Source organism: Pundamilia nyererei, unplaced genomic scaffold (genome assembly GCF_000239375.1).
Source record: "Pundamilia nyererei isolate P.nyererei 1_Seehausen unplaced genomic scaffold, PunNye1.0 scaffold00021, whole genome shotgun sequence".
Taxonomy (NCBI): Eukaryota; Metazoa; Chordata; class Actinopteri; order Cichliformes; family Cichlidae; genus Pundamilia; species Pundamilia nyererei.
In genome coordinates, this window is record NW_005187422.1 from 2,303,267 (window position 1) to 2,314,440 (window position 11,174).

At 40.9% G+C, this 11,174-nt stretch overlaps 2 protein-coding genes across 2 annotated transcripts; one reads left to right on the forward strand and one right to left on the reverse strand.

Moving 5' to 3' along the window:
- Window positions 1–381: 381 nt before the first annotated feature.
- Window positions 382–3,117, forward strand: fbxo2 (F-box protein 2). Its single transcript, XM_005726661.2, has 5 exons — window positions 382–574; window positions 1,398–1,524; window positions 2,161–2,253; window positions 2,335–2,473; window positions 2,586–3,117. The coding sequence occupies exons 1-5, from the start codon at window positions 538–540 to the stop codon at window positions 2,718–2,720; spliced, it is 531 nt and encodes a 176-aa protein (XP_005726718.1). The 5' UTR covers window positions 382–537; the 3' UTR covers window positions 2,721–3,117.
- Window positions 3,118–3,599: 482 nt separating this feature from the next.
- On the reverse strand, window positions 3,600–6,439 carry svbp (small vasohibin binding protein). The gene is made up of 3 exons (XM_005726662.1): window positions 6,301–6,439; window positions 5,174–5,299; window positions 3,600–5,076 (listed from the first exon to the last, which is right to left on the reverse strand). The coding sequence occupies exons 2-3, from the start codon at window positions 5,285–5,287 to the stop codon at window positions 4,990–4,992; spliced, it is 201 nt and encodes a 66-aa protein (XP_005726719.1). The 5' UTR covers window positions 5,288–5,299; window positions 6,301–6,439; the 3' UTR covers window positions 3,600–4,989.
- Window positions 6,440–11,174: the final 4,735 nt, after the last annotated feature.

An 11,174-nucleotide genomic window follows, 5' to 3' on the forward strand; every position in this document is an offset into this window, starting at 1 on the left:
CAGCATGTAAAGCGTGAGGCTTTCACCCTCTCTGCTGTGCTGTGAGTCAGCAGACAGGGTATTAGTGTTTGGGTTGGGATGTTTTTGAGACTATAGGTCTCACCTCATATGCTCCTGAGCCCACCTAAACCACATATGCTGATCATTGATTGCACCAAATGTCACAAAGATTTCAGTCAATTTAAAACAGCCTTTTGCTGTAAAGGAAACTCTAGCACCATGTGACCACTAAGAGTCCCAAAGTCACTATGATTCTCCTTGGATGTTTATTTACATGTGCTTCCCGAGCACAAGCCTTTGCCTTATTGGACGTTCCCCATTGAGTGGAGTTCAGCAGTCTTCCAGCTGGCATGACACACACACACACTACTGTTCCAGCACACTACTGTGTAATATAGAAGAGACCTGTATGAGTACCTCTCCTGCAGCTAAGCCAATACCTACATGAAGGATCTGGTTTAAATTGTAATACTGGTCCAAGTAGCAATTTCCTGTTTTTCCTGTGCAGGTCGTGCCTTCTCTGAGTGAGCTGTAATCATGGCCAGAAACCTGCTGAAGAACCCCAGCGGAGAAGGTAAGATATTATTTTTCCCTCAGTGGATTAGAGAGCATGATGAGCATTTCATCAGATGCTTTTTAAAGGAGTAGTTTTGACATTTTGTTTATAACTTTTACTTTTTGCAGAGCTTACCTCTTGTATGAACCTCTTACATGTACACAAGAGCCTAGTGTAGGATACAGGATACCTCCAAAGTTACAAAGCAAGGCAGAATCCAAGCAGTCAAAGATGAGACAGGGAGCAGTGCACACATAAGGAGGTTCACGGGGAGGCCACTGATCCGAAAGAGGGAGCACAAGATGCTTTGGGTAGACTGGAAATGGGGCACAGGGAGAAACAATAACGAACAGGAGACATACACACAAGAAGTAAGTGTTATTCATTTAGAAACATGTTTCTAGGCACCCGGTGAATGGTAGTCCAGTGTCCACTTTCCTTCTTGGCTCTGCTTTTGGTCTTCACCAAGTTCTGAGGGGAGGTATCTGACTGTGTTCAATAACTTGCTAATGATTTCTGCCTTTTACCGTGATATTTTAGGATGTGACACTGAGAACAGCTGCCAGCTTTGTTCACTTTTGTTTCTCATAACTTACTCATAACTATTTCATAACAGAAGTTGCATAGCTAACAAGTTACTCACCAGATCAAGACTAAATTAGATTTCTTTTTAAAAACTATTAGTTCTGGTCTTGTTTTTGAGGCCGTTTCGTGCTGGCCAGCACTCAAATGCAACTAATTGTGCTCTTGTATTTGACCCAATAAAGCTCATGTAAAAAACAAAACAAAACGAAACATAATACTGTGACTGGAAGCTTGAGACTGTGGATTTCCCTCCCAGATGAGCTGAAATTCTGGGAGCTGATAGAGAATGGTGGGAGCCAGTGGAAGGTGGAGGACATGCCGGGAGACTGTGGTCATGACTTTTGCAGTGAAGGAGTGACTAAATACTTTGCAACCTCCTTTGAGTGAGTAGTTATCACATACAACATATGAGTATTGGTCACACCACTACATTCTGTCAGGCTTCTTTTAGGGTCACTGGAAAAGGTTTAAATGGCAAGTATTTATATAGCGATTTACTAGTCCCTAAGGACCCCAAAGCACTTTACACAACCAGTCAGCCACCCATTCACACACTGGTGATGGCAGCTACATTGTAGCCACAGCCACCCTGGGGCGCACTGACAGAGGCGAGGCTGCCGGACACTGGCGCCACCGGGCCCTCTGACCACCACCAGTAGGCAACGGGTGAAGTGTCTTGCCCAAGGACACAACGACCGAGACTGTCCAAGCCGGGCTTGAACCGGCAACCTTCCGATTACAAGGCGAACTCCCAACTCTTGAGCCACGATCGCCCCATAAGACGTTAAAATGTTTGGACAGACAGTTATGATACTCTATAATACAGCGCATAGTTCTAACAGTATTATTGAGTCTGTCTCAACAACATATGTACATGCATAAGGTTTTACTAAACTACAACTTTGTTATTCACATGAAACATATTAAGTTCAATTTAAACATCATATATGTGGCAGAATGCTTTTTTTGTTTTCTTCCCAAAATTAGTTCAGTTTGCAAATATATCCTGTGTGTCCCAGGCTGTGTCTGAAGAGGCAGGTGATTGACCTGCTGGCAGAGGGATTCTCATCTGATCAGCTGGATGCACAGCCTCCTGTCACAGTACAAGACTGGTAGGACACGTCTGAACAGACACGTTGTTTCCTTTGTGTCAGAGAACAGACTCAGTGATTAAAGGGAAGCTCATCCTGCAGGTACTGTGGGAGGACGGACTGTGGCTGCACCTACCAGATGACCGCGTGTCTGCTAGATGAGAACCACGAAGTCATACAGGAGTTCAGACCAGATTCGGTGACTCTGGACCCCGACTGTGATGACTGCTCATGGAAAGAGGTTTTTAAAAGCCCCTTTAACAGTAAAAAATCAGATTCTTATAAATGTGTGACAAACACAGTGCTCTGTATCCTGCATTACAGCTCACAGTGGTTTTCTGTCTGTACTGCAGGTTAACCACACGTTTTCTGACTATGGCCCTGGGATGCGTTTCATTTCCTTTGAACATGGAGGACAAGACACTAAGTTCTGGGATGGCTGGTTTGGAGTCCGTGTCACTGGAAGCTCCGTTACTATTGAGGTTTAAGCAGCACTGACAACAGAAAAAGGGAACCACATAATAGTGAAAGGTGGAGAATAAAGAACTAGAATATTATTGTCAGAGCTTTCGATTGATGGCCAGCTTTGCCTTATCCTGCATTTTGCTTTTCATGCTGTGAAAACACTGCTTCACATTTGTAAAATGACACAACAAAACCCTACCGTCGTGTCATCTTGGCTTTACTAACCTGAAAATCCTTAAACTGCTGCCTGCACCAGTTATTATCTACTACATAATCTGTTAACTACTACCTCTGTGGAACTACACTGTGGGTTGAACTAAGGGACTGACTTGATGAGTGGGGTTCTGAAAGTGACCACATTTTATCAGTTAACCTGGAATTATAATTAGGATATAAACCAAAAAGTTAATAAAGAATTCAACGGATTATGACTTGTCCTCATTTATAAAAAGACTGCTTGTAGGGGGTTGAGAATATCAAGATGGACGTACTTCCTCTGCTACTGCTGACTATATGTGGTCACAAAGGCTTTCTCGATGGACCATGAATCAATACGTCATATACAAATGTTCGGTAATTTATTCAAATATTTTTCTTTTAATACTTCTGTTCTGCTACAGAGCAGAGGGGTAATCTTACCACCACACCCTTACAAAAAAGCTGGGGTGTTAAATATAAGAGCTGCTGATCTGTTGGTGTCTTTGGAGATGAAGAACTCAGGAAGTAGCTGCTGTTGATGGCTTTTTGTGTTAATTCGTCTGACAGATAAAGTTTTGTCAAAACACAAACAAATGAAAGCACATATTCAAAAAAACTCACTTTTTATTTTTTTATAAATCATACTCAGGTCAGAGTAGATGCCATAGGGTAACAAACAATACAAATATTTATAGGTTACAAAATTAGTGACTGTGGCAAAAACATGCAGGAGTAGCTCGTGTACAGATCAGTGAGACTCTGACGAGTCTATATGAGCTGTGGTAACACACAGATATTAAGGACAATGGATTTTAAAGTTACTATTAATTTGTGTTCATGAATCACGGAAAAACAGCCTCATGGCCAGAGCGGAGCGTAGTGTTGCATTAAGTATGCTGGTAAGAGAATGAAAACTTTCAGACAAAATCTGAAGAGCTAACATGGACCAAAGAACTTTGTTTCTCCAAGACTTCGACCAGTCTGCAGCTCCACTACCTCCACCTAGAAGTCCCTGAATCCAAAAGGATGTGTGCCTCTGAATTAGTTTGTGATATTCTCTTCAAAACATCAGGACAGCTGTTCTTATACAACAGGGTATGTATTTAAGAATGTCTGACACTACATATGTAGTAATGGTAAAGAAGGCTTCCAAAGGTACGTGAATCCAGATCAGCTGAAACAGTTCTTCATCTCAAAGCTGGGCCGAAATTCACATACGATGGCAAATTCATCCAAAGCATTCATCCGGATAACTAACAGACAGACTGACAGAGCACATACCATCACTGGAAATCACACGGACAGATAGAATAGACTTCACTCGCAGTAGGACATAAAAATGTGACCATCTACAGTCTGTGATTGGGTCAGAGTGAGACATCACTGTAAGGTACTGGCTGAAAAACACAGTGGAGTGGAGGAGTGATAGCAGGATATTAAAATACTCCTAATAAAAACGTAGGCAGGTGACAACAAGTCAGGAGAGCATAATGTACAGACTAGCAATGTTTATGACCGGAGCTGTGCCAAAACTGATGATTTCTTCAGTAAAGCTGTGATTTTTCCTCATTACTATGGTACTTTAACGCCTGCAGCAAGCTTTAAATATTAAGAAGTTAAAAATAAAGCACTCTGTCAAAACAGGCTCTTAACAACTCACTGTTGCAAAGTGACAATGAGTTGTTAGAGGAGAGGTCCAAAAACATCTCTCCTCTCATGGATATCAGCCTTAAACCCATTTCCGGTTGGCTGAGACTTCCTGGGTTAAGAAAGCAGGTAAAAATATCACTATGCATGTTTGACCTGGACACCTTTCACATGCACACCTCGGGGAAAGGAAACATCAGTAACCTGATGCGCCTCAACATCAGCTTACAACAACTAATGTGTGGCATTTTCAAGTCCGCTGCAGGGCCAGGAACTGGAGTCTGTTAAATGTCACATGTTGCCTGATTCAACACCAGAAACAAATACTTTTTAAATTGTTTCCAGCAGGTGGCAACAACAGAGATGCAGCTGAATATAAGAGAGCAGTCTGTGTGTGTGTCTCTCCATGGTGTTTTTGGAGGGTGTGTAAAATAGGAGGACAGAGCATCATTCTCCTTGTGACTGCATCTGTTTACAAAAGGCCTCAAACTGCTGCTGCTCCAACTCTGTCATCACCTTGTTCAAAGCATAGATCTGCAAATGAAAGAAAGCAATCAAATTTAATGTCTGTTTATGATTTTAGGTTGGGGTATGTGTGCTAGGTTTAATAACAAAAGGGGATGATGGCCACCTCTGCTCTCTGCCGCTGCTTGAGCTCTTGCTGTGCAGACTTCTGCTTGGCTCTGTCTCCTCTGGTCGGGGTTGAGTTCAGCTTTGGTTTGTCTTTACGACACGCAGGCTCCATGGTGATGGTCCACTAGAAATGTAACAAGAGACGAGCGTCAAATGGTCTCACAGTGACAAAACATTAAAAAGAAAACCATATATTGTGACTAAAAATAGAGTCAATATGAGAGCAAATCATGATGGATTGTCTAATGTGATCAAGAAGAGTTCAGTAACACATAACTAGCTAAACCTAATGAACAGCTAGTGAAACAAACAAATGAGGAAAACAACAAAAACGAGTGGGTGAGAGAAGCTGTAGTTCCAAGGTTTACAATCCACTGCCCAATTATACAGCCGTGACATCAAGGTGGCAACTATTCACAATACAGAAATTTGAGAACATTTAAATAAAAAAGGAAACAAAAGAACTAAACCCTTTGATGTAGAAGATTAAGACACAAAAAGCGCAACTTTTAACAAAAATGACCCACAAAATGAGAAATATATCAAGTTTACTTAACTAATTGTGGATTTTATACATTTAAATACTTATTTAAATGCATCACATCACCCCTCCCCTTTCCCTCCAATTATCCAGTGTGTGTTTGTGTATGTAGGCCTTTTATAACTTGTGATTTTGCTCCTTCTCTCATCTGTATGTTTAGGAAATTAAACAAGTATTTTAGGCAGTGTCATAACCAGCTTTATGATGAATGCGTTCCACATTTACACAGTTTTAGGAGTTTAGTTAGGACCTTACATTTTCATTCCCTGGACTGCGGGAAGTTTGAACGATCTTTCCCCCTTATTTTCGAACAAAAACCATTAACGGAGTTAATGGATGATAAATGAGCGTTAGCTTTGGCTGTAAAGCTGCAACAGCAACAAGAGCGAAAACAACTGTGCCGACACAAGTCAAGTGCTCCACAAAAAGAGAAATCTAAACGTCCTAAATGTGCAGCTCTAATCCTTTATCGCCAAGATCGTCTCTGTACATGTAGCTAATATTAGCGAGCTAAGAGTTTGGTTTTAATAGAGTAACATTTCAATCGCCAGCAGCATTTTAGATTCTGATAATGGTACACTTACCCTACAGTTGACAAAGTAAAGACAACAAGTAGAAAAGGCGTTATAACGTGCTTTGACCACCCTTAATCAGCTTGTAAACTGACTGCAGCTAGCTACTAGACGATCACTAGTGCTACCAACAAACAAGTCCGTGTTTAGTCTGCGGGCATTTGTGGAAGGTTCCGGATATTTTTCCTTCTTTTTCTATTCAAATTTGCGGTCACCTAGAGGCAACAAAACCACATTGGTGCCCTCGATAGGTCTTATGTAGTTTGTGAACTTGGGAAAACTAAAAAACAAACAATAAACAAACAAACAAAGAAAAAAAATGTGGAAAAAATAGTCTTAGTTTTGTATTTGTTAATCTGATAAAAATAAAATGCTGTCACAAACTCCCTGATCAGGCTTTTATGGACATGTTTATTGAGACTTTGTATGTCTACAAGACTGAGTCAACTTCTTCCAACTGTTTCTGTTGAAATATAATAAAATATACTGATATTCCTAAATTGTTTCTCTGGCGTAATAATTAAAAATATATATACTAAAACTAACACTGAAACTAATAAAAGCTAAACTAGAATCAAAGATATTCAAATAACAAAAACGAAACTGAAATGCGCAAACACATTTTGGAAACTAACTGAAACTGAATTAAAAATAAAAAGTTAAAATAAAATAAAATAAAATCTAATAAAAAACAAAAACAAAACCAATAATTCTGGATCCCACATTAAGGCAAACTCCATGAATTTTGGTAGATTTGGCAAATTGTTTCAGAATATGTCTGCATCATTAAAAAAAACTGCTACCAAATGCTGATCCTTTTTTGCTTGTATGTGTACTGTGACATGTTTATGTCTGTATTCATGAAAAAAGAAGAAAATATTCACTGATAGATGTGTAAACATATACATGTTCAGATTCATGAATATGACTTAACCCAAGCAATTTCCTGTTCTGCTTTACAGACCTGCACCAAACTATCAAATTTATTATATATTTACTGAGGAAATGCTGTTTAGGTTATGAATACTTTACATTTATTAGTGTGAGTCTAACTGTCTTTGAGAATGAATTATAACTGTTAGATATTCATAAATGAACCCAGCCACAGAGAGAGTGAGGGTGTGGTAGGAAGGGCATTTGGTGTAAAATCATATGCAAACATGATTCATAAGGACATGCAGATGGTTGTTATGATAGAGGATGATAGGGATGGTGTGAGATGGAGCCAGATGATCCACTGTGGTGATCCAAAAAGGAAGTGTGACAAAAGAAGAAGAAGAAGATATTCATAAATGATTTTGTGGCATTTAACCTAATAGATTTTTAAGTTTTTCTTTGACTGAGGTCATGTCTGATGCTTAGTCCAAAGGACAGAGGTTTCCCATCTCCCGTGATCTGTAACCTGTAGTTTTACAGAGAAAGAGTTTGCAGACACAAATCAATTGTGCTCCCTCTGCTGGCTATGAGTTGAACAGCAGTACAGACTTGTTGCAGATACTTGCCTCAAGATTCGTTAACACAATGCTGCCTTTATCAAAAATTTTAAAGTTTTTTTTTTTTGTTCAGTCTTTGATAAAACAAGATTGACCTCTTTGTCCTGAACGCCAAGAGTTATATCTGGAGGAAACCATGCACCGCTCATCACCAGGCCAATATGAGTCCTACGGTGAAGCATGGGGCTATCAGCTTCATGCTGTGGGGCTGTTTTTCAGCAGCAGGAACTGGGAGATTAGTGAGTGTCGAGGGAAAGATGAATGCAGCAATGTACAGAACATCCTTCATGATAACCTGCATCAGAACAACTATGGACCTCGGAATGGGGTGAAGGCTGATCTTCCAACAATACAAACACACTCAAACTTAATAATGAAACCATTGCCAATCATCAGCACTGTTCTGTGTTCATAATTCCATCAATTCTGACAAGGTTGCCAACAACACTGGTTGAAATGAAGCCCCACAGAGCCTCCACCATGTTTTACAGATGGCTGTGGACACTGTTGTACCTCTCTACTCACCTCCTTTATACATATTGACGTTGATTTGGAACAACAATTAAAAATTTAGGTTCACAACTCCATAAGACCTATTTACACGGATTTTTAGTCAGTTTTTATATTTCATTTCTGTAATTTGGCATACATGAGGCTTTTTCCTTGTTCCCTTTCCTTAAGAATAACTTCCTGACAGCCACCTTTCTTCTGAGTCCATTTCTGTTTTGACTTCAGTGAACAGTAGATGGTTCAGATGCATCTCTCAGGTTCTGTGTCAGGTCTTTACTGGATTTTTCTTTTTAGGCTTACCAGTTCTTTTTCATTCACTCGAGCATTTCCCTCCAATTTTTTAAGCACACACTGCACACCATGCCAAGGTACACCAAGTTCTCAGCTAATAGGGGAACACCTTGTTGGTGCTTTTAGTGAATAATCTGTAATGACCTTTAATAGTTCATAGATTTCACATAAAAAGATACGTGTAGCCAATGCAGAAATTCTTTAAGCCTGTGTTATTTATGGTTAAGAAAGAACAATGTAAAAGTAAAAGAATTTCTTGATTTATGACCTCATTGAGAAATGACTTGGACAAGAGCAAGAAGTTGGTCACAAATCTCTTATATGTCTTCAGAGAGACTGACATTTGGTCACAACAAAGGTCCCTGGATTTAACTGCCATCAGTGATCTCTAATGTCGCGTGAAATCCTGGAAAAGACCAAACCCATCGGGACCAAAATATTTCATCACCAGAACAACTTATTAATGGTTTGCAGTAACCGTTCCCTGTGAGGGCACACATGGAATCAAACTATATGAGAACCACCTTTTCCTGGGGACTTTCCTAAACCACCAGCCCCAGTTTGCTACACATATAGCTGTAATATGAATAGAATAGCTTTTTATTGTCACTGTTACAAGAACAATGAAAGGCAGTTTGGCATTTCTCCATGTGTGTGAAGTACACAATAGCGTAAGTATTTACACAATAACAGACATATTTACATTTACACAAGAAAGATATGTACAAGTTATACACACACAACTGCAAACATACACGCTTACATCTACATACATACACATACATGCCATCTAACTAGCAGGTGCATTGAGAAGTGCAGTGTGATCAGTGATATTGAGTGTGAGTGTGTGTGGGGGTAATATTGCACATTGAGTGTGTGTGTGTGGAGGGGGGGGGGTGCTGTTGCAACTATACTAAATAAGGTTATAATAAATACAGTTTAAAGAGGTAGGGATGTTGGTTGCATTGAAGTATAAATAGAAATACGATTTATAAATAAGGTGTAATGTCCATGAGTGTTGGCAGTGCAGTTATCCTCCAATCAGGGTGGATAATGTTTGACAGCCTGTGGGTAAAAACTTGAGTCTGTTTGCCTTCGACCTAATGGACCTGTAACGTTTACCAGAGGGAAGGGGGCGAAAAAGTGAATGTCCAGGGTGCGAGGGGTCTTTGATGATGATGCTGGCTTTCTGCTGAAGTCTGCCAGTATAGATGTCTCTGAGGGGTGTCAGTGAGGTGCCGATTGCCCGCTCTGCTGCCATCACCACCCGCTGCAGTTTCCTCTTGTCCTCCACGGTGCAGCAGTTGAACCAGAGTGTGCAGCAGTAAGTCAGAAGGCTCTCGCTGATGGAGCGGTAGAAGTTTACTAGCAGTCTTTGGGGTAATTGGGCCTGACGTAGTTTCCTGAGGAAGTAAAGCCTTTGTCGTGCTTTCCCTACCTGGTGGGAGATGTTTGTGGACCATCTCGGCCGAGATGTGGACTCTGAGGAACTTAAAGCTTTCTACCCTTTCTACCTCCTCCCCATCAATGTAGAGGGTCGAGTGCTCAGATCGCTTTGTTCTCCTGAAGTCGATTACCATCTGCTGTGTACCATGTGCTGTGTATCAACTAAGTTGAGGCTAATTTTAAGAGGTTTCTAATAAAGACTGCAACAAGATAAAGTGGAACTGCATGGTGTGTAGCGCTGGCTGTTCTCTAGTCAGGTCTGGCCACTAGATGTCGCCACAGTCCAGCAGTAAATTTCTGTCAGTTTCCATTAGCACAGATCATTGGAGTGCGTGACATTAGAAACATAGACGTCTCACAAGAGAAACGTCATCAAATTGTTCCCGTTGGAACCTCATCATCTTACACCTGCATATGTGGCCAAAAAAGGAATCTTTAGATAAACAGTTTTTAAGTGTTGTCCACTGTAACTGATAAGCACTGCTCACACCGTACACATACTGAGCAGACTCCCCTCGGGGCACCTCTTCAGTGCATAAATCAACTAGGTGAGGAGTGAGGCTGACACCGGCCAAAGGGTGGTCCACAACACATTCATCACCGCAGAAACAAAAACAGTCATTACGAAGCGACAGAATTACTAAACACTCTCACATATGAAGCAAGGAAACCGTCTCCTCACACCAAATATACCTGACAGCACTGCAGGTCTCTGCTGTTGTGAACTTGATGTCTGATCGTGCGCATGTGTGCCCTCTGGCAGTGCTATATGCCACAGAGATTTATCGCACGGCATACCAATGGTTTACCTGGATTTATCCTCCAACTATGGGAGAGCGCTCTCCCTCAGAATAATATCCTGCCAAGAACAACTTCAGCTCAAAGCTGCAGACGACGGCCAGACCGGCTACTCCATATGCACAGCAGTGCAAATGAAAAACACTCACATGAAGCTTGGCAATCAGCTGCAGGGGTTAAAAAGTAGTCTCTGGACTTTGGTCATATAGCACAACTAAGAGTTCATTTAAAGCAGCTGAAGTGTAAATGTTAAGCTCTTTGCCTGCTTTGCTCCTGTGTGCAGGAACCTGGGCTGGTTTGGAAGAGCTGGGGGAAAAATCCTCAGTAGGGGATGTGTCTTGTGTAGCA